At 42.8% G+C, this 23,022-nt stretch overlaps 3 protein-coding genes across 7 annotated transcripts in view; 1 reads left to right on the top strand and 2 right to left on the bottom strand.

Moving 5' to 3' along the window:
- KATNBL1 (katanin regulatory subunit B1 like 1) overlaps positions 1-14,826 on the bottom strand; it is a 59,640-nt gene extending 44,814 nt beyond the window's left edge. The window contains exon 1 of the mRNA XM_038579906.1: positions 14,543-14,826. The gene's annotated coding sequence lies outside the window, so the exon portion shown is untranslated. The remainder of the gene's footprint in view (positions 1-14,542) is intronic.
- Positions 14,827-14,879: 53 nt separating this feature from the next.
- Positions 14,880-19,330, top strand: EMC4 (ER membrane protein complex subunit 4). Of its 2 annotated transcripts, XM_038579907.1 has the most exons (5): positions 14,880-15,100; positions 15,418-15,532; positions 18,121-18,274; positions 18,565-18,725; positions 18,951-19,330. In XM_038579907.1, the coding sequence occupies exons 1-5, from the start codon at positions 15,015-15,017 to the stop codon at positions 18,984-18,986; spliced, it is 552 nt and encodes a 183-aa protein (XP_038435835.1). In that variant the 5' UTR covers positions 14,880-15,014; the 3' UTR covers positions 18,987-19,330. The 2 variants fall into 2 exon arrangements, with proteins under 2 accessions (XP_038435835.1, XP_038435836.1); XM_038579908.1 differs by lacking the exon at positions 14,880-15,100 and having other exon boundaries at positions 15,418-15,540; positions 18,951-19,316.
- The window catches only part of SLC12A6 (solute carrier family 12 member 6), an 88,134-nt gene continuing 84,274 nt past the window's right edge, over positions 19,163-23,022 (bottom strand). For all 4 annotated transcript variants that reach the window (XM_038579902.1, XM_038579901.1, XM_038579903.1 and 1 more), the window contains one exon: positions 19,163-22,302. In XM_038579902.1, coding sequence (XP_038435830.1) covers positions 22,211-22,302 — 92 coding nt within the window. In that variant the 3' untranslated portion in view covers positions 19,163-22,210. The remainder of the gene's footprint in view (positions 22,303-23,022) is intronic.

The following is a 23,022-nucleotide window of genomic DNA, read 5'->3' as shown; positions in this document are numbered from 1 at the left end:
ATGGGGCTGCCGAGTATCAACATAATTTAAGGTGAAACTAGGGATCCCTGGGTGGTGCAGCGGTTTGGCGCCTGCCTTTGGCCCAGGGCGCGATCCTGGAGACCTGGGATCGAATCCCACGTCAGGCTCCCGGTGCATGGAGCCTGCTTCTCCCTCTGCCTGTGTCTCTGCCTCTCTCTCTCTCTCTCCCTGTGTGACTATCATAAATAAATAAAAATTTAAAGAAAGAAAATAAAGAAATTTGCCTTCCTATTGCTATGTTTGAAATATATACCATTTTAGTGATGAGACTGCAGGCCAGTTTTCTTCATCAATACTTTTTAGTCAGCCAAAGTTGATTTTTAAATCTTTCCCTTGATTTTTAAATCTTTCCCTTGGAGCTCAATCAACTTTTTTCTTTTATAGATAGCAAATAAAAATAAAAAAAAGAGGGGTGGCTGGCTGGCTCAATTGGTGGAGCACGCAACTCTTGATTTCGGGTTTGTGGGTTCAAGTCCCACGCTGGGTGTAGAGATTACTTTAAAAAATAAATTTAAAAAAATGGCAGCCCATACATATTTTTGTTATCCCTGCACCAGTCCTTCGACATGGAAAGGTGTTCACTGCGAGCCCTCACTGTGAGCGGTCTCCAAGGGAATTTATTCCTCTGGTCATTCCCTCATTCCTTCTTTCTGAATACCTATTAGTCCTTGCATGTGAATGAACAGGCAGCTAAGTTAGCCCTCCTGCCCCGACCCCATCTGCCTTACTTAGGGTGTGGATGTCGTTCAGGGATGGCGCATAGAGCAATCCTGAGCATAAATGCCCCTATGAGAGAAGAACAGCCATGCAAAGTCTTCTGTGTTCTTCTAGCTGGAGCGCCGGGGGGTCGGGGTGGGGGTGGGTCATGGTGAAGATCTGAACCAGGCACGAGCAGGGCAGGAGCAGAGAGAGAAGCAGGCTCCCCGCTGAGCAGGGAGCCTGACGTGGGACTCGATCCCAGGACCCTGAGACCATGACCTGGGCTGAAGGCAGACGCTTCACCAGCTGAGCCAACCAGGTGCCCCTGTAATTGCTTTTTTTTATAACTTATTACCTAAGTCAGTCCATGACAATTAATATAAATGCACATAATAAAAATGGCAGTTAAAAAAAGGCACAGGCATTGAAGAGGAAGTGATGAAGTTAAGTCAGTACTTTAAAAGGATCACTCTGGGAGGATTGGTGGCAAGAACACTAAGTATGCAGGTGTTGTGGTTTGGACCAGAGGTTCGAGGAACCGTAGCTTTTACTGTGGTGTGTGTCCTTCTCATCAGTGTGGACTGATGCCAGGCCTGATGAAGGACAATGCTTGAAAAGACCTAAATAAAAGGCCTATTCCTTATCCACTGCTCAGCCTCAGGGCCTTTGGGAAATTCCAGGCACTTGACTCTGGCAGTCCAAGTGGGAAGTCCATCCTTTCTTTTCTGCTCCTCCCTTCCCCACCTTCCTGATGTAGACTATAGAAGGAAAGAATGGCATTGGGGAATATTTCAGATAAGGCAGTAGTGCTGGAAATGAACAAATCTCATTTGTAGTTTACCAGATTCATGGTTATTTCAATCACCACCATGGTACTGAGGCAGAAGCAGCAGGGATGGGTTTCTTTTTTTTGGGGGGGGGGGAGGCTGAGTGGTGGGGAGTGTTGATTGGCAGGGGATCCTCCTATTAAGACAGTTTCTGATGCACTGTTACACCCCAACAGAGAGTAGGTGACCATATTCATTATGTATAGATTTTCGAATCTGAATTCCGAGACACTATTTCCCTGCTTCTCCAAGTGGTTTCCTGCAATTAGGGTACGCTGCTGTCAAGTAGAAGGTGGTAGGAGCAGGATGTTGGAGTGGAAAGAGCACTAGCTCATCTGTCAGGAGCCTGGGTTGCTGCTTCCAGGCCTTTCTACTCCATTTTTACCTTAACTGCACAGTGGAAATAAGAGGGGATCTTCTCTCAGGGGATGTTGGGAAATAGGGTAACTATGTAAAACTACCTAGTGCAATGATTATGGCTCTCTCTGCAAAATATCCCTCCCTCCTAACTTCACTGATTCAGTGATTTTTCTGAGAGAACACAGTATGTATGGTTGAGTGCTGCCTTTGGAAAGCAGAGTGCTGGAATTACACCACTGGCGGAGGGCCAGTGGTGGAAGACAGACTCACTGATGGACTGGTACTCACTCCATGGCATCTGAGACCTAGGGCCATGTGCAACACTAACCTAACTGTGCATTTGCTTACAGGGTACACTAAGGGGACTCATAACAAACAGGCCTCGTGGAGAGGAGGCCAAGGGCAGGGTGGCAGGCAGGAAGGCAATGAAATGGGCAGGACAGCAATTATGAGAAGCAGGATAATGTCCATGGAAAGGAGACTTGAAAGAGCAAAGGAGATCTCCAGCCTCAAGAAATCACAGGACTGAAATGCACTTGTCAGAGCTGGACACAAAGGTGAAACCACTCTTGCAGTGACAAAAGTGACTGAACCTGAACTGGTTCAAGGTCCTACCCCTGATTTGGGGTATGTTCTTCCCAATATCAGTTCTATATTAGTAGATTGAAAAAAGAAAGAAAAAGGAAAAAAAAAAGGCTTCCTTACATTTGGTAATCCTTCACATTTGGTAACTTTGGATCAAACAAATATTAAGCAAATATTTATTTACTGTAGTACAGTCTTTAAATACTAACATTAATCATAAATTAATTAAAAGAAAGATGTACAGAGGGGCCTCTGGGTGGCTCAGGCAGTTAAGCGTCTGGTTTGGGCTCAGGTCATGATCTTGAGGTCTCAGGCTTGAGCTCCAGGGCTCTGTGTTTGTGGGGAGTCTGCTTGAGATTCTCTCCCTCTGCCCCTCCCTCCACTCATGCTTGCTGTCTCTCTCAAATAAATAAATAAATAATTTTTAAACAAAAACCATAGTCTTTTCATGAAACAGCATGCTATAAAACAGTATGCTAAGTAAGTCTAAATATAAATAAAAAAAGTCTGGAAAAGTCTAAATCAAAATACCCATGGGGAAAAATATTTTTTTGTATGGTATGATTTGTTATCTTTTTTTTTTACTTAACTGAATTTTCCATATTATATGATGAATGTCCTTCTTTTGTAATTAATTTGTAAAAATCACTTTATTAAGAAAACCAATCATAAGCAATTAGGAAATGAAATAAAACTTTTGGTGCAAGTTTGGAATTTAATTTGCAGCTTTGGTGATACTATTTTTTTTAAGATTTTATTTATTTATTCATAGAGACACAGAGAGAGAGGCAGAGACACAGGCAGAGGGAGAAGCAGGCATCATACAGAGAGCCCGACATGGGACTCGATCCAGGGTCTCCAGGATCACGCCCTGGGCTGCAGGCAGCGCTAAACCGCTGTGCCACCCGGGCTGCCCTGGTGATACTATTTTATTACTTGTTATTTTTTTTCCACTTAAGCTAACCCTGGTTAGCTCAATTCAGTTGAATGGACCTCTCTTAAAAAGAAATTTGTATCCTTTTCCCAAGGTTGCTATGATGCAGTATCAGAATCTGCATGGCTTACATAAAAAAGAAGAAAGAAAGAAAGAAAGAAAGAAAGAAAGAAAGAAAGAAAGAAAGAAAGAAAGAAAGAAAGAAAGAAAGAAAGAAAGAAAGAGAAAGAAGAAAAAAAAGAAAAGAAAAAAGAAAAGAAAAGAAAAGAAAAAAAAGGAAAGAAATCTTGCCATGTGCAACAATGTGGATGGAACCAGTGGTATTATGCTAAGCAAAATAAATCAGAGAGACAATTATCATATGAGTTGAGAAAAAGAGGAGCATAGAGAAAGGGAGGGAACAACAAAACAAAACAAAATCAGAGAGGAAGACAAACCATAGGACTCTTAACCATAGGAAACAAACTGGTCACTGGAGGGGGCTGCAGTAACTGGGTGATGGGCACTAAGGAGGGCACATGATGGGATGAGCACTGGGTGTGATTTAAGATTGATGAATCACTGACCTCTGTCTCTGAAACTAGTAATACACTATATGTTAAGTATTTAAATTTAAATTTAAAAAATTAAATTTATAACAAGAATCTGGGTGGCTTAAAACAACAGAAATATAGTCCCTCAGTTCTAGGGGCTAGAAGGACCAAAATCAAGGCATTGCAGGCTCATGCTCTGTCTGCAGGTTCCAGGAAGGAACCTTCCTGGCCTCTTCCTAGCTGCTATTGGCTCTGGCAGTTGTTGGCTTATAACGGCATCATTCCCAACTCTGTCTCCATCAGCATATGGACTTCTTCCCTGTGTTTTCCTCTTTCCTTAGGACACCAGTCATTGGATTTAGGGCCCACCAACCATCCAACATGACCTCGTCTTAACTAACTACATCTGCAAAGACCCTATTTCCAAATAAAGTCACATTCTGAGTTTCTATCTGGATAGATGTGACTTTTGGGGGGACATTCTTCAATTTGCTATAGAAATAACTTAGTCCACAAACCCTTCAAAATATAAATTAGCACATTTTGGAGAGCCTCTTTGAACTTATCAATATTTTAACTGTACCATCTCTGTGGTAAGCAATCCTAAGTATTTATGACTCTCCTATAGAACTGTGTCAACAAGCTCCCTAGGGATTTTCACAGCAACATTTTTTGTAATAGTGACAAATGGCAACAACCTACATGTCCATTATCATACACCCACGTCACGTATATGCTATAGCCTTTAAGACTAAGGTAAAACTGAGTGACAGACATGAAAAGCATCCAAAATAAAGTGAAAAAAAGTCAGTGCACAGTGTTTAGTATGTTTCCATTTATAAAATAAGCTCTTATAAATTTAACAACCGTACACTTATGTTTATGTTTTAAGGGATGACTTTGTCTTTCAAGTACCAAAAGGTACTTATTGTTCTCCTTCAATCTTTCTGAATCCTACTTCATCCTACTTGTTATGTTTTGCCATAACAAAATACCATAGATTGAGTGGTTTAGACAACAGAAATTTATTTTCTCAGTTTTGGAGGCTGTGGAATCTGAGATCAAGGTACTTGCTGATGCAGTTACCGATGACAGCTCTATTCCAAGCTTGTGGACAGCCGCCTTCTCACTGTGCTCACATGGTGGAACAAGACAGTGATAACCTTATCATGCGAGCCCCACCTTCATGACCTCATCTAACTCTAATTACCTCCCAAAGACCCCAACTCCAAACACTATCACATTGGGGGTTAGGGCTTCAGCATATGAATCTTGGGGGAACACAAACAGTCCACAACAATCTTTTTTCCAAAGAATTCAGGCTATAAAGAAATGTTTATAACTGAACCAATTGCTTTTAAAAATTAGCTCATAGGGAGGAACCTAGGTAGCTCAGTTGGTTGGGTGTCTGACTACTGGTTTCGGCTCAGGTCATGATCTCAGGGTCTTGGGACTGAGCCCCACATCAGGCTCAGCATTGAGTGTGGAGTCTGCTTACCCCTCTCCCTCTGCTCCTCACCCCATTCCCCTACTCTCTCTCTTTCTCTTTTTCTGGAATAAACAAATAAAACCTTTGGGGTGCATGGGTGGTTCAGTCGGGCGTCTGCCTTCAGCTCAAGTTATGATGCCAGAGTCCTGGGATTGATCCCACATCGGGCTCCCTGCTCAGCAGGGAGTCTGCTTCTCCCTCTGCATCTCCCCTGACTCATGCTTATGCTTTCTCTCCCTTTTCTTTCTCTCTCATATAATAAATAATCTTAAAAAAAATCTTTTACAAAGAATTAGCATATAGGAAAAACTGCCATAAAAGACCTGAATTGCTCATTCAGACACTTGATGTAGAGACCATTTAACTCACTTTCTAGATTGCTGAAATTAATCATCAGATTGAATCCAAAGTAACCGAGCTTGAAGAAACATGCTAGGCCATCAGTGATGTATCATTATGACTCATGCTATGGTTGTCATTCTTATCCTTTAATAAGATCTGTGAGAATGGCAATCCTCCCAGTTTCCTAATCAAGTTCTGGAGGGAAGTGCTATAATGGGAACTTGTTAAAATGGGAGTTGCACAACAGCTCTCCTGAAATAAAAAAAGAGGTGGTTGCTAGGAAGTGCATTACTTACTAACCAACATTTTCTCCCAGGACTGTCTAGTTCATGTCACTGCTGACAAGGGTATTTCATGACACTGCAGAGCCGTAAACCAGAAATTAAAAAAAACAAAAACAAAAAAAAGTGATCCACATAGGAATGATGCAGAAACCCAGTAACAACTAGGAAGGTAGTATCTTACCAAACAAAACAAAACAAAACAAAACACCAAACTTGTTTTTTCACTGAAGGGTTTTGAAATTTCAGTCAAAATGGAGGGGGAAAATTTCCTCTCATTAAGACTCTTACTGCCACAAAATTAGTTGCATCTTAAGTAAAATAGCATAAGATGGTCCTTTTCAGAAGGCAGTGATAATAGTAGAGTCAAATAACACAAATAACCAGGATTTGAGGGACTCCTGGGTGGCTCAGTGGTTGAGCATTTGCCTTTGGCTCAGCACGTGATTCCAGAGTCCTGGGATTGAGTTCCACATTGGGTTCCCTGCAGGGAGCCTACTTCTCCCTCTGCCTATGTCTCTGCCTGTCTCTCATAGAGAATAAATAAATAAAATCTTAAAAAAATAACTGGAATTTGCAATGAAAACCCATTTTACGGAAGCTACCAAAAGTCTTAGGACCTTTTAGAGCATACTAGAGGAACTGGTTGGATCATGGAGGAGAGCAGAACAGAAGTATTATAGAGACATTGTTAAATGGGCTTAGACCAATATAAGACATTATCTACAAAAGCTTTTTTTTCCTTTAGAGAGATCCATTCTTGCAAATCTGGTTGTTTGATAGAAAATTTACTTTTTCAGGGCATCTGGCTGGCTCAGTCAGTAGAGCACAGTGTTTAGTATGTTTCCATTTATACAATAAGTGACTCTTATTGTGACTCTTGATCTCCAGGTGGTGAGTTCAAGCCCCACTTTAGGTGTGGAGCCTATTTAAAATTTTTTTGAAAAGTAAATTAATGGAAAGAAAATTTCCTTTTTCAAGTTTTTTTTTTTTTTTTTTAAGATTTTATTTGTTTATTCATGAGAGACAGAGAGAGGAAGAGACCCAGGTGGAGGGAGAAGCAGGCTCCCCGCAGGGAGCCCGATGGATGTGGGACTCGATCCTGGAACTTCGGGGTCACGCCCTGAGCCAAAGGCAGACGCTCAACCCCTGAGCCACCCAGGCGTCCCTAGTTTAGACTTTTGAACAATCATATTCTCCCTAATAATAGGATGGACCAGAAGTAAGTTAGTTATTTTTTCCATTTAAAAAACATTACTGGGATCCCTGGGTGGTGCAGCGGTTTGGCGCCTGCCTTTGGCTCAGGGCACGATCCTGGAGACCCGGGATCGAATCCCACATCAGGCTCCCGGTGCATGGAGCCTGCTTCTCCCTCTGCCTGTGTCTCTGCCTCTCTCTCTCTCTCTGTGACTATCATAAATAAATGAAAGTTAAAAAAAAAAAAAAAAAGATTCTTAAAAAATAAAAAAATAAAAAATAAAAAAAAATAAAAAACATTACTAGGGCAGCCCAGGTGGCTCAGCGGTTTAGCGCCGCCTTCAGCCCGGGTTGTGATCCTGGAGACCCTGGATCAAGTCCCGCGTCTGGCTCCCTGCATGGAGCCTGCTTCTCCCTCTGTCTGTGTCTCTGCCTCTCTCTCTCCTGCTCTGTGTCTCTCACAAATAAATAAATAAAATCTTAAAAAAAAAAAAAGCATTACTAAACTTTCAAGATTGTCAAGGCTAAGTACTGCTTCCAGACTCTAAACATCGACTGAGGCCTCAGAAAAGTCATGCAAATAAGTCTGTCTCTTGAAGTATGGAGATGGTTCTGCTCAATCTGGTGACAACGAGGAGCTTTCCTTTGTCCTTGTCTACACTGGTATCATGAGCAAGATTCTTTCGCTTTACTTCTGATTAACTTGCCAAGTATAAGTTCTCCCTAAAAAAGAAAGTTTTCGGGGATCCCTGGGCGGCTCAGAGGTTTGGCGCCTGCCTTTGGCCCAGGGTACGATCCTGGAGTCCTGGGATCGAGTCCGTGTTGGGCTCCCGGCATGGGGCCTGCTTCTCCCTCTGCCTGTGTCTCTGCCTCTCTCTCTCTCTCTCTCTCATAAATAAATAAATAATTTTTTTTTTAAGTTTTCTTTTTTTTTTTTTGATGTGGGACTCGATCCTGGGACTCCAGGATCACACCCTGAACCAAAGGCAGACATTCAACGGCTGAGCCACCTAGGCATCCCTGTTTTCATTCTCATTCTTATTATAAATGATAAAACCAAACCTGTTGCTTAGAGAAATGTATAATTACATTTCAAAAATTTTACTGGGTTTCATTTTAGAATACTTTGAAGCCCTAAAAACTAAAAATGCTAAAGAAACAGTCTAAGATGATGGTAAAAACAAATAAAAAGCACAGGATTGGAAATCAAGAGACCTTGCTTATTGTACTGATTTAATCTGTGCCTTTAGGATAGAAAATCCTATCCTCTTTCTACACCATCATTCCCTTCATCTTTCCACCAAGAGAGTGGAGTAAGAGTAACATGAACTGTTACCTCCAAAATGGCTTGAGTAAATAATAGCAAAGCAAGGACAAGGGTCATCAGTAGTCACCATTAAAATATTTAAAAAGATGGAAATAAAAGAAACGAAGAGGGACGCCTGGGTGGCTCAGCGGTTGAGCATCTGCCTTCAGCTCATGGCGTGATCCTGGGGTCCCGGGATCGAGTCCCACATTGGGTTCCCTGCATGGAGCCTGCTTCTCCCTCTGCCTGTGTCTCTGCCTCTCTCTCTCTCCCTCTGTGTGTGTGTCTCTAATGAATAAATAAATAAAATCTTAAAAAAAAAAAAAAAAGAAAGAAAGAAATGAAGAAAAAAAAAAAAAAACCCTGAGAAAATTCTTAAGAGAAAGCAAATCCTCAGATTGAATTTCTAGTATTATGAGTCAGGGCATCGCGGCAATTGAGGAAGGAAGAAGACCATGCTCACACTCGCCCTGGTCAGTTAAGAAGGAAGATTGAATAGTCATTTTGTGAAGAGCCCTGTTCTTGATTTGTTTGGTAGGCTACAAAGAAGGAAAGGCAGAGGGAACCCATGTGGTCAACCAGCAGGTCTCTTGAGAGTAAAAATGTCAAAGGATAATTAGATTGCACTGGGTTAATTTTAACTTTTTGGACTCTTTAAGGGATACAGTCTTATGCAGAGTTTGGAAAAAGGCGGGGAACATAATAAGGAGGGGTGATAGGCTGAAAGTTTCAGGGTGAAGCAGTTCCACATTAAGGTTCTCTTTTTCAGACTATAAAGCATCTCATGGAGGCAGAGAAGGTGAAGGGCTTCTGCCAGCTGGTGGTGGCGGCCAAGCTGAGGGAGGGCATTTCCCACCTCATCCAGTCCTGTGGCCTTGGAGGCATGAAGCACAACACGGTGGTGATGGGGTGGCCCAATGGCTGGCGCCAGAGTGAAGATGCTCGAGCGTGGAAGACTTTCATTGGTACCAGATGCTCTGCATTTTTTTTTTTTTTAAAGATTTTATTTATTTATTCATGATAGTCACACAGAGAGAGAGAGAGGCAGAGACATAGGCAGAGGGAGAAGCAGGCTCCATGCAGGGAGCCCGATGTGGGATTCGATCCCGGGTCTCCAGGATCGCGCCCTGGGCCAAAGGCAGGCGCCAAACCGCTGCGCCACCCAGGGATCCCAGATGCTCTGCATTTTATCCTGAGGGCCCAAATCAGGGCTACCGTTAAATCGTTAAATCTCCGTTACCTTAACTTCACCCAGTAGCCTCTAAGGTAGAAGCCCGTGACATTGCTGCACCACAGTGCCATGAGGGCACTTAAGTAACTGCTAACATTAATATCCTTATTCTCCTCACCCCCTCCAGCCTTGTATGATGTTCATAAGGTATCTCTGTCAAGTATCATGCTAGGCATTATCTCTGAAAATTGCCGTCTTTTCATCTGTGATCTGCCACATTGACGTTCTCATGAGAATTGGAAGGAGTGTCTTCCATCACAATCTACAGAATTCACATATCCCCTCAGAATACAGTGGTCAGAATATATCTAGTAAATCATGGTTCTGAATCTAATGCTGTTAGTCGGACCATGTAGAAAACAGCATGAAATATTAGAAACAGCTTCTTAGACTCCTAAAAGTGGTGGGGGGTGAGATTCAAAACCAAATACAAAAACTGTGGAGATGGCCCAAATATAAAGTCAAACAAGACAACTCACATGACCTATGCAATTATGATATGCTTTCTCAGTTTAATTAAAGTCATATTTGCTCAAAGACACAAAGGGAAGCTTAACATATATTTTTACAAGTTAAGTATTTCCATTAGTCTAAGTCAAGTTTAGTCCAGTAGGAGGCAAGCACGGAGGCTGCCCAAAGCTGATTGTTTGCTTAGATTACTTTGTGTAAGTTCAAATCTTTTAGGCAGCAAATTGCTCTGGGTCCGTGGTTCTTAGTTCTTGCTATACAGTAGATGCCCATGATCAACCCTAAGCGAATAAATTAGAATCTCTGGAGTGTGACCCAGGTGTCAATAGTATTCTTTAAGTGCTTCCAAGGTGATTCTTTGGTGAATCTAGGACAGAGGACCATCATGCTTTGAGGTGTGGAAACACACGTTATATTACTGACATTTTTTCTAAATCCAAAAGTAGTAACTGCACAATGCAGAACTAGGAAAAGCATAGGAAAGCAGAATTTTAAAAAGATTATGTGAAATCCCATTAGTCCTTTGTGTTTATTATTTTTCTATGAATATATATATGAAAGAGTAATATACAAAATTTTTGAAAAAAATATATTTTAGAATTAGAAGGTATCCTTAGAAGTCATCTAGTAGAAGTGTCTTTTTTACAGATGAAGAAATTAAGGCCGAGTTCCTAACTCAAAGCAACACAGGTCGGGATTAGAATCTAGATTTCCCTTGATTATTCTTGAAAAATATAATTTGTAAAACAAAACAAAACAAAACAAAACAAAAACCCAACTTGAATCCTCAATTGAATTTCAACTTGAAAACTCCATTTTTATAAAGGATCTATTATTTCTTATGATATTCTAATAATCTTGAAAAACAAGGCAGAGCTTTTCAGGGAGTACCTTCATCTTTTTCCTGAAAAACTCTAGCATGCTTAAGGAAAGTTGTCTCACTGTATTCTATGGATCACTGACTGCATAGGAAGTTAATAGGTGTGATAAGGGGAAAAAAGGGGGGAGCTTCTCATTTAGGTGGAAGGGAAACAATTAAAGGAGATTCTACTGAATCATATCTCATTATTTTTTAAAAAGATTTTATTTATTTATTAATGAGAGAGAGAGAGAGAGAGGCGCAGAGACACAGAGGGAGAAGCAGGCTCCACGCAGGGAGCCCGACGTGGGACTCGATCCCGGGACTCCAGGATCATGCCCTGGGCTGAAGGCAGGTGCTAAACCACTGAGCCACCCAGAGATCCCCAGTTTTAATGTTCTACCAATTCCACTGGAAATCTCTAGGGTGTGTGTGCAGAATAGCATCTGAAGTTTTTCTCAAATGTGTTTGACTCTGGAATCCTTCCTCAATTCCGTTCCAGTGATCACCTGTCTTCATGTTCTCTGCAACACGTTTTAGCAAATAACACTATAAGGATTCCTAGGATAAAGGAATAAATGACCTGGACTAACATGAGGCCAAACCACCTTGATTGGGGTTACAGGTGAAAACATTTTTATAGCAAGTGGGGGAGTACTTTCAAAGGGAAGGAATATATGATTCGAATGACAATGTTTTCAAAAGTGTTGCTTTACAATTTTTTAAAGATTAATTTTTTAAAATTTTTATTTATTTATGATAGTCACAGAGAGAGAGAGAGGCAGAGACACAGGCAGAGGGAGAAGCAGGCTCCATGCACCGGGAGGCCGACGTGGGATTCGATCCCGGGTCTCCAGGATTGTGCCCTGGGCCAAAGGCAGGCGCTAAACTGCTGCGCCACCCAGGGATCCCGCTTTACAATTTATTTAAGAAGCAGGACAATAGTTTGATCAAAAAAAATTTCATGGAAACCATTGATTGAATATATAACACCCTAACATGTATTCTCTTTGAGTTTTTACATTTTTTCACATAAATGTAATTATAGTATATTTACTTTCTATTAACTTGCTCATATTCACTAAACATTTATTCAATACATTATGTTCTAGGCAGTGGAATCCAAAATAATTGACATGTAGTTCCTAACTTAAAGGAATTTAGGGCATAGTGCAGCAAGAAGGGTAGATACGTGCTCAAGGGACGTCAACAAACACAAGTGCAATTTGGTAAGTGCTATTACATAGACTGTTCTGGGACAAAGAAGATTGCCCAATAGGGCCAAGACCCTTGTACAGTCTGACATCAGTCTCAAAGGTTCATTAGAGATAACAGATAAAGCCAGAAAAGTAGAAAGAAGCAGGAAAGCAATCCACAGGTCTGGTCTTCCTATGATCATATAAATACACATTTTAGAATGAACTGGAAGGGGAAAAGCCTTTTCCACCTTATTCAAACAGTCTGCCATGAACACAAAATATCTTTAAAAGGAGAAGACAAAATGGGGATGGAAATCTTGTGTCCCTAGATCACCATCATCTTCAAGGGTCCAAACTCTCTAATTGGCCCTTTTCAACCTCACCTCCCAACCAGACTCTCATAGCACTCTTCTTCCCTCACCCCAACCCTGACCATATCAGATAACTTGGAGTCAAAGGAATAAAAGTCTGAAAATACAGAACCATTTTCAAACCAATTTAAAAATAATATAAGGCTGGTGGAATGCAAATGGGTGCAAATGGATACTGCTAGAAGACATTTAAAATGAAAATTCCTTAAAAATTTGCAATCTTTGGGGATTCCTGGGTGGCTCGGCGGTTTAGACCTTGCCTTCGGCCCAGGGTGTGATCCTGGAGTCCTGGGATGGAGCCTGCTTCTCCCTCTGCCTGTGTCTCTGCCCCCTCTTTGTCTCTGTGGCTCTTGTGAAGAAATGAATAAAATCTTAAAAAAAAAAAACGTGCAATCTTTGATCCAGCAACTGCATTCTTAGGAATTTTAGTAAGAAAAGACATAGGGTTAATAAACACTGTTTGTTTATAAAAGGGGAAAAAAAAACGGGAAACAAGTATCCATAACAGGTTATATTATTATATAGGTATAGAACTCAATACAAAAATCCAATAGCTAGTGTGCTTTTTTTTTTTTTTTAAGATTTTATTTGAAAGAGAGTAAGAGCTAGAGAGCATGGGTGGGGGAGTGGGCAGAGGTAGAGGGAGAAGGGATAAGCTGTGTCCCCACTGAGCAGGGAGCCCGATGCAGGGCTCCAATCCAGGACCCCGGGATCATGATGGGAGCTGAAGGCGGATCCTAACCAAATGTGCCACCCAGGCGCTTCTTTAGAGTACTTTTTTAATCAAAAAAAAAAAAAAAAAAAAAGCATTCGTGGCAGGCACTCCTTTTACCCTCATAAGCCTTGCAAGTAGGTAATTTTTTTTAAAAAAAGATTTATTTATTCATGGGAGACACCGAGAGAGGCAGAGACACAGGCAGTAAGAGGAGAAGCAGGCTCCCTGCAGGGCGCACGATGCGGGCGGGCGGGCGGGCCTCATCCCGGGACCCCGGGGTCACGCCCCGAGCGGAAGGGAGGCGTTCGACCGCCGAGCCCCCCAGGCGTCCTAAAGCAGGTGGATTATCCAACTCCTACCTACGAAGAGGCTGAAGCCCTAAATATCTAACGTGTCCAGAGTCACACAAGTAAGTAAAGAGCCAGGATCCGAGGGAGGCCATCTGAATGTCAAGCCCATAAGCTGCCCACGTCCGCACTGCTCCCAGCTCTGGGGCAGCAAGGTCACAGAAGGATTCGCCTTGCGCGACGAGGGCACACAAGGCTGAGGACGGAGCTCAGCGGACACGCCGCCGACGAGGCCCGCCCGCCCCAGGGGATGTGGCCTCCTGAGGCGCTCCTGCCGGCCCTGACGCGAAGGGAAAGGAAGAGCAGCTAACCGAGGGGCTACAGTTCTACGGCACAAGTGTCCCTCGGGGTCTTTGTGATTCACAAGAAAAACGCATGCGTATCAGCAGCCTAACGTCCAGAAGGAGACGCCCAACCGTCCGAACGTTAACGCTTTACTAGAGGAAGAACCGCCTTAACTGGCCGCCGGCAAGGCCGCCAGTGGCCCGAGGCCCGAGGCCCGCGTCAGCCTACAGACATTCGTTTGAAAGCCTCCCTTGCCCTCAAGCCCCCAGCCCCCAGGTGTAGCGTCAGCCACCCCCGGGAACCCAAGGGGGCTGCAGCCCTTCCTGCCCCCAGGTCCCGTCCCGGGCTTTAATGAAAGCACCATTTTGCACCAAAGACGTCTCCAGACTTCCTCCTCGGTCGTGGGCTGCGGACCGGACCCCACCCCACCCCACCCCCCACCCCGATTCCAAAACTTCATCAGCAGGATTGATGTGACTTGAATAACACAGACCCAACTCCCGGGACCTGGCAGGCGCTCGTTCGCCTCGGGAAGCCAGTCAAGAACCCGCTCCCGGTCGGAGGACCCCACGCGGATCCGGGCGTGAAGCCGAGGCCTGCGCCTCGTGTTTCCGGGGCGCGCAGGAACTCGAGAAGGCGAGCTCGGCTTTCACCCCTAGCGCAGGGGCAGGGCGCACCGCAGCCCGCCTCCCGCTCGCTCGCTCGCGTGCACGTCGGGGCTCCCGGGATACACCCCCAGGGCCGCGCGACCTGGGGAGCCGCGGCCGGCCGTCCTCCGCGGCGGGGCCCCCCGCCCCCGCGGAGGCCCCGCCCACTTCCAGACCGGAAGTGACGTCTATGCTAAGCGCCGGAAGCGGGCCGCGGGGAGACCCAGACGTAGCGGCGTCCGGGGCCGGGGCCGGGGCCAGGGCCTGGACCCCGCCGGGGAGTGACGAGGTTCGCTGCTCCGGTAGGAGGCGGGTGCCATGACGGCCCAGGGGAGCCTGGTGGCCAACCGAGGCCGGCGTTTCAAGTGGGCCATTGAGCTGAGCGGGCCTGGAGGAGGCAGCAGGTGAGGAGCCGGGGCGGAGCTCGGTAACCCGAGCCTTCAACCAGAACGGTCGCCCGGGAACGGGACCTGACCCCAGGTCCAACCCTCCGAGAATGACGGGTGGCACAAAGACGGGCCCCGGGGAGCTTTCTAATCCTCCGAGGATCCTGATTTCACTCACTCGATAGGCAGACGTCTGACGAACCCACGAGACGGCGTGTTCTAATCTGGGCGGGTGTATTTTAGGGTCTTTGGAAAATTCCATGGTTAGTGGAGCGGGAACGTGGAATGTGAAGGGTGGGAGGCTGCAGCCTTAGTTTCTTGGTTTGGTTCCTTAGGAGCCGAAGTGACCGGGGCGGTGGCCAGGGAGACTCGCTGTACCCCGTCGGTTATTTGGACAAGCAAGTGCCGGATACCAGCGTGCAAGAGGCGGACCGCATTCTGGTGGAGAAGGTACAGAGGTACAGCTGTCACAGCCGTGCTCAGCCCGGCTCTGCCCTGCACGGCCCCCTCCCGTCCCAGGCAGCATATGAATAGCCAACTGTAGGAGGCTTATCCCTAATATGGGTAGATAAACTGCTTGAGATTAACTTACAGTAGTACAAGCGCTTAATAATTGGAAAAATAAGATGTTTGAACGTATAACTAGGTTGAAAATTATTAGTGCCAGCGCGTAAGAGTTACTCTAGTTCCCTTACAACCACACAGCCAGTGTGTCAGGATATTCTTTTTGCTTTATGTTGAGACAGATGAAAAATTTGCTGTTTTTCACTGCTTCCTGTTTTAACTGTCATTCTGAGTGATTTCATCTCTTACCACTTTCCCGTTTGTTCTTCATTCCACTCTAGTCAGAATGGCCTCCTTGCTGCTCCTTGAAAATAGCGGGCAGGCTTCCATCTCTCTCGGACTGCTTGTACATGTTCTTTCCCTCTTCCTGGAACACTCTTCCCCCAGATACCTTTAGGACTTGCTCTGGCGTCTCCTTTAGATCGCTCGCATGTTACCTTCACAGTGAAACCCCATGGCACTACCTATCCTGCTTATCCTTTCCTCGTATTAGTTTATATGTTATACTTACTACCATGTAAGTGGTAAGGTCCATGAGAGTAGGTTTTGTCTCCCAAGCACCTAGAACAGGTGGCACTCTTTCCTCTTATCCTTAATATTGTTCAGTACTAAATGATCTTCATTTCATTAAATGCAGTGATTTTTTAGATGAAAATGACAGCTTTTCAGTGCTTTTCTCGATAAGTATATCATTTTTCATCTTGGTACATCAAATTGTAATATGAATTTTGATCTTTAAATTCCCAGATAAATGATCTTTTATGTAAGTGACACACCAGGGAACTGCTTAACTATGGCCATCTATTAACATAAGCTGAAAGGGATAGTAATATATTCTTCTGTTGCTAGATTTAATATTTTGCTTAGTAAGATTTTTTGCATTTAGGTTCAGGAGTGATGACGATCTATGAACTATTTTAATAATGTCTGTATCAGGTTTTAGTATTTGTAGGGCTCAATGTAATGAGTTATGTAGAATGTTTTTTATTTTCTTTAAGAGTTTATATAAGATTGGCTTTATTTTTTCCCTAAATGTTTAGAATTTGCCAAGATAAACCATCTGGGCTTAATTACAATCAGTTTCTTAAACAATTTTCAATTTACTATGCCATGTATTTCTTCTAGGAATTTATCCATTTCCCCAGATTTGTAATATGGTCACTTTAGTACACTGCAAGAACTATATAGATGTCCCTCTTTTATTCTCACTGTTGAATCTCTCTTCTTCTTCCTTCACTGGCTCACTAGTATTTTTATTAATCTTAAAAAAAAAAGCCCTTGTTGATTTACAGAACAATTCATTAATTCCTTTTTTCATTTTTATTTCATTTCCTTGGGTTTAATCTATTCCTTTTTATAATTTCTTGAAATAAATGCTGGCAGTGTCATGGATGGACCTAGAGAGTAGCATATGATTTTCGTTCATAAATGAAATTTAAATAACAAATGAGCAAAGGGGGAAAAAAAGGAAGAGAAGGGCAAACCAAGAACACGACTCTTAATGATAGGGAATGGATGGTCACCAGAGGGGAGGTGGGAAGGGGGATGGGTGAAACAGATGGTGGGGATTAAGGAGGGCACTTGTGATGAGCACCAGGTGATGTAAGGAAATGTTGAATCACTATATTGTACACCTGAAACTAATATTACACCGTGTGTTAGCTGGAATTTAAAGAAAAACTTTTAAAAAACTGCAAAATAGATGCTTATTTGTAGTCTTACAATTTTTCAGTGCCTTGTGTCCCCCAGGTGTTAATATGTGGCATTTTTGTTACCGTTAACAATATTTGTTTTCCTTTTAATTTCTTCTTTGATTTGTGGTTTAGACGTTACTTCCAAGGTGTAAGGAATTTTCAGTTTCCTTTTTGTTGCCGATTTCTAGCTTAATTGCATCATAAGCAAAGAACTTGCTTTGTACTGTTTGGGTTGAGAGTCGACATGTTCAAGGCTCAGCAAGCAGTCAGCTTTTGTAAATGTCCCATGTGTGTTTGAAAAGAATGCGAATTCTCTAAATGTTGGGTGCAATGTCCTGTATATATCAGGTTAAGTTTGTTCATAATATTGTTCAGGTCTTCTGAATCTTGTCAGTTTGTTCTTTCACTGATTGAGGTATGCTAATCTCCCACTCTATGGATTTACCTCATTCTTCAGTAGTAGGTGGGGCAATGAGAGATGCAGAAGTACAAGAACAAAAGTAGGCAAGTCTGGTGTTTTTTAGCCAGATCATGGGGAAAAATGCCACCTGGAAAGAAAACCAGTGGGGAAAAACATAACGAATGGTGAGGATGCCTTAGCTTTAGTAGAAGAGCAAGTTTCCTATGGCAACATGGAGAAGGGCAGACAGAGGTGCTAGAATGGAGGAGTCTGCTTAGTCAGAAGTACAGAATTACTTACTGCGTTCATTTGAATGCTGGTGATCCGACAAAATGGGGGACTGAGGATAGAATCATAGGTTAACACTGTGTTTGTTTTAGCGCTGCTGGGATATCGCCTTGGGGCCCCTCAAACAGATTCCCATGAACCTCTTCATCATGTACATGGCAGGCAATACTATCTCCATCTTCCCTACTATGATGGTGTGTATGATGGCTTGGCGGCCCATTCAGGCACTTATGGCCATTTCAGCCAGTAAGTATTCTTGATACAGCAACCATTCCGTTAGTTTTAAGAATTAAAGACAAATTCTCAGTGAAACCATGAAAGTCTCTTAGCTGGTTGCCAGGGGGAGGGTGTGCAGGGTGGTGATGGTAGAGGTGGGGGCCTGGAGGAGGGAAATGGAGCTTATGTTTTTTTGTTCACTTTTAGTGGTCCTATTTGCTTAGTTTTGGGTTGCTCCATGTTATTTTAAAATACGGCCTGATGCATGTGGGGAAAAAAAAAGTCATTTTGGTTTTGACACTTTTTTATTACCTCAATAGCTTTCAAGATGCTAGAAAGTTCAAGCCAGAAGTTTCTTCAGGGTTTGGTGTATCTCATTGGAAACCTCATGGGTTTGGCATTGGCTGTTTATAAGTGCCAGTCAATGGGACTGCTGCCTACACATGCATCAGACTGGTTAGCCTTCATTGAGCCCCCTGAGGTAAGGCAAAAGAAAAGTTAAATTTTGGGGAGTTGTAAATAGCTAATCCATTGGATGGTGAGGGATTTGAGGTATCGGAGCTTATTTCTTTATAAAGATCCCTTGGGAATTTGGAAGTTGTTATTTTAAGGATAAAGCGAAATACAGCCCGTGATTAGATAAAGTATGTGATGAGTTAGTTCAACACCCATTCACCAATCACCTACTTACCTTTTCTTGTTTCAGAGGATGGAGTTCAGTGGTGGAGGACTGCTTCTGTGAACCTGAGAAAGAAGCACCTGCTGCCTATGTAGGCTCTTTCCCAGCACACTAACTCTCAGTGTTAGCACTTATGCTGAAGAGAACCCAAAGCTCTCTTTACTCCTTGGTGAGGAGACCAATCCCAGAAAGACAACATATGTTATCACTGCAAACACAAAGAAACTATATCACAGCCCTTGACTGAAAATAATGTAGAAAACTTTATTTATGTTTCCAGTACAGAGCAAAACAACAAATAAAACTGTAACTCTATGTAAACAAAAGAATGGTTGCTGCTAAATCAAGAACCACAGCATCTCCTTTCAATAAATTAAATGGTCGAGAACAATGCTTAAAGAAAAGTTGCACAAGTTTCCCTTAAATCTATTTTCCTTATTTCACCTCTATATTATTTCACCTCTATTTAACACAACCTGGGAACATAAAAATTCTGTTGGAGACACTTGTGGAAGATGTGAGAAACTAATGTTGGATTCAGATTATACATGATGAAAAAAACCAGACAAAAAGAGCACATAAATATGCTTACAGTATAATTGCTACTTTAATATCCACAATAATGGATTTTTAACACATTTAGGGGGAGTGAGGATTGGTGCGCTAGTTGGGGCCACAGGAATCTGAGGCAAAGGAAGATACACAGGAGTGATCTTTCCCCTGCCAAGAGGAACTGGGCACCTGTCAAGCAGATGCTGCAATTCACACTTCAGCTTTTAAGATAGCTTTAGAAGGCAGAGGGCCAGCAACTGGAGAATGTACATTGTTATAACCTGCCCTGGTAAATCATACTAAGACTTAAAAGCTGGCTTTTAGTCAAGAGGCAGGAAGAGGTCTTTCCTTTCTCTTCCTTCTTGAAACACAAAAGCCCCTTCCCCTAAGGTGCATTCTCTCTTATCAAGTTTTCAGTATTGCTTTATTTGCAGTGATTAGAAGAGACAAGACACTTCACAAACAACATAAGCAACACAGGGACATGAAATGCTCTAGACAGAGATGAGTTTAAATCTGGCCTAATAACCATTTTCCCAAGTAATGGTGATTTTATGTTTTAGAGGCTAAAGCAGTGGCTATATTAATAGCTCTATCCCTTTAAAAGGGATATTAACAACTCCCTTATCCCTTTAAAAAGATTCTTATAGAGCTCCAACCACAAAAAGCTCTTTTAAAACTAACATTGTTCTGCCCATATTTTTTCTATATGGAAAAAAATACATATGCATCAACCACTTTGGTGAGAGGAAGTATATAAATGTAGAGGAATTCCTGGGCAGGCTGACCTTTAAAACACGAGGGCTTCAATATCTTGGGTCCTAGGGTACCTGTCCCACTACCGTGGACTCAACTAAACAATAGAGTATTACAGTGGAAGCTGTAAACAATGCCTCTACCCTCTACAGTGAGGAGCAAGAAAAACTTGTGTCTGCTTTGCTACCTTGACTAGGTCTTGAGGTTGGAAAAAAAAGAACAAAGGAAACAAAATACTCAATTTCTAAGCCATACTGAAGGGTTTTCTCCTCTGTCCATAAGGTTCAAATGAATAATCTGCTGATACCTAGGTTTGCTTATTCCATATCCAATAGGATATGGAAAAAAGAGTGGCACTATTTATCATTAATAAAGTGATAAAAGTGATCATGAATACAGGCAAAATAGTTTCTCTAAATACTTGTCCTATAAAAGAAATGAACATTTCACATATTTTCAGTTACCAATCGAAGCAGTTTCCCTATGCTTGAAAGCCTGGTGTGTTATGACCAGTAAATGAAGACAACCAGTGAATGTTTTACGACCAGCAAATAAAAAGCTAAGCTTGCACAAGTATTTCCTTGACACGCTGAGAGCTTTCTGAAAGCAAATGGAATAGCAGAGGACTGCTGGCTTGGATAATCTTAGTTCAGAGCCAAGTTCCTGCAGTCCCAATGAAGAATAAAATTGAAAAAAGAAAAATGCTCAGACTCTGGGTATTTAGGTGAGCTGAGGGCCTTATGTCTTTGCTATGGCTTTGGAAATGAGTCCACAGTTTCTTAGTGAAAAAGAAGTTTCTTGACAGGCCAGTGCCAATCCTGTGCCACTTCAGGGAGGCAGGCAGGGAGAGTAGCAGCAGCTCAATCTTTGGCACTGTGGAAGGAGTATGGCTCTAGAACTTCAAATTCCATTGCTAGATTCCCCCTTTAAAACACAGTCCCACGCTTTCAGGGATTTCAGTGAGTCTTCTAGCTAGTCTTTATTCCTAGGATTCTGGACCTGTCTACTAACCCAGAGGGCAAAAAAGAAAGGAGAGGAGAAACTACTGGTCAAGGTGCATCGTCACCTAGATGTCCTAGGTAACAGCTTGTATGTACTGCCCACGATGCACAGGCAACCAAAGACTTTCAGTAGATCTTAATAGCTACCTTTTGGAGTTAACTTTAATTTGGCCATTTGAAAACCTGAAAGATATCCTTTTTACTCCACCTTTAAAAGACAATTTCCAGGATAACAATGCTTGTATTACAATGTTAACCATGGAATGGATTTTGAGAACCAGCTGACATGTAGACCAACACAATCTGTCCTTGAAACTGGTATTTTGGGGGAATCTTGTTTTGAAGGAAGAATTAGAGGCTGCAGCCATGTTTCAGTGTTTGTATATTAGTACTCTAATATAAAACAGAGTCCTTGAGAGGAGTGGATACATCAAAGAAAATGAGCTAAAAAAGGTTTTCATCTTGGTTTGCCACAGGATATCCCACAACGATGTTAGGTCCCCACATACTTAGCCATGTAGTCTGTATTACGATGAGTTGTGTCTCTTTTACCCTCATGGTGTCATCACTGAATTGTGACTTTGGAGATGCCCCTTTAATATAGGACATGTACTTGCTTTTTGTCTTCAGCTGAATTTCTAGCATCCCTTTTGCCAATTCATTTTAATAGTTTAGCTTGTTAATTCTAATTTGTCTTCAGCTAGGCCAGACATGGCTTTCAGGACTTGACCAGTGTTCTGAAGTTGAGGAAATACCTGCTGTTCCTGTCAGGACTGGAGATTGTATGGTAGCAAAGAGCAGAACGACGTGTACTTTTCTGCACAAGTACTTGAGGCTCAGCCTGTCAAGAAATTCAATGTGCTGTGTACAGAACCCCAGCTTCTACTGGATGGAAGTGGTAGTAAGGAGCTGGCTTCCTATGCAGAAACCTTTTATAAAGGGGAGGCCTTTTAGAAAGGCAGAGTCTTCAGGAGTAGATTAGGAATAAATGGTGATCACTTCACTGCCACCACCTCGGACGAGGAGGACTCGCTCTAGTCCCTCGGTGAGCACTTCTAGGAACTCCATGTCTTCAGAATTTGTCAAGGAGAAGAGCACACTTTACAGCCTGACGTCATGAGAATCGGGGTTTGTCTGACTACAACGCTGCAAAGTTAACATGCTTGTCTTAATTATTACCTGCTCAGAATGGGAGAAGTCTGAACTCTGGATTCGGTTAACCCCTATGAACTAATCCAGGGATCTAGTTCTTTTGCGTATATAATACAAGACCTTCATTTGTTAGATTTTTGTTCTAAATGTTATTTTACAAATGAGGGAACTCACAAGTAATGTGTGTGTACAACACAGTAAAATAAGCCAAAAGAGAAAAGCCACACAGGGCAGCTCCTAAGACTGCTAGAGAACCCAAGTAATTTCTAAGGGAGCTGCTCAAATCAGTTTTCTCTGCCAGTTCTTTTTCTTCCTTAATCTCTTTTCCTTAATGGTACTGATGGGAGAGGGCTAGTCTACACCACTGCATTTCTGAAGGGGGCCCATAAAAAAAATGAGGTGTGATGAGGGTATGAGGAAAAACCCTTATCTTTTTCCCCTCTGAGAAGATTTCACTTAAACTGCTTCTCCCCTAACTACATCCACAAGAAAGGCTTTGCGAAGTGGGTGAAGCCTGAAAAGGAAAAAGGATGTGGGTCTTGTGTCTCTAGGACTGTTTCAGAAAGGGTTCTGTACTGTGAGTGTTAGCAATCATGTTGCAGAGTTACCACCTCAAGAGTCTATGGACACCCAACTCC

Source organism: Canis lupus, chromosome 30 (genome assembly GCF_011100685.1).
Source record: "Canis lupus familiaris isolate Mischka breed German Shepherd chromosome 30, alternate assembly UU_Cfam_GSD_1.0, whole genome shotgun sequence".
Taxonomy (NCBI): domain Eukaryota; kingdom Metazoa; phylum Chordata; class Mammalia; order Carnivora; family Canidae; genus Canis; species Canis lupus.
Note: the sequence above shows the minus strand (reverse complement) of the source record. Positions and strands in the feature narration are given on the sequence as shown.

Bases quoted from the DNA above. Each gene is read 5' to 3' on its own strand.
- EMC4 (XM_038579907.1), top strand. From the start codon at position 15,015: ATGACGGCCCAGGGGAGCCTGGTGGCCAACCGAGGCCGGCGTTTCAAG. The intron at 15,101-15,417 runs GTGAGGAGCCGG...TTGGTTCCTTAG, and splicing joins GGGCCTGGAGGAGGCAGCAG to GAGCCGAAGTGACCGGGGCG. The intron at 18,726-18,950 runs GTAAGGCAAAAG...TTCTTGTTTCAG, and splicing joins CCTTCATTGAGCCCCCTGAG to AGGATGGAGTTCAGTGGTGG.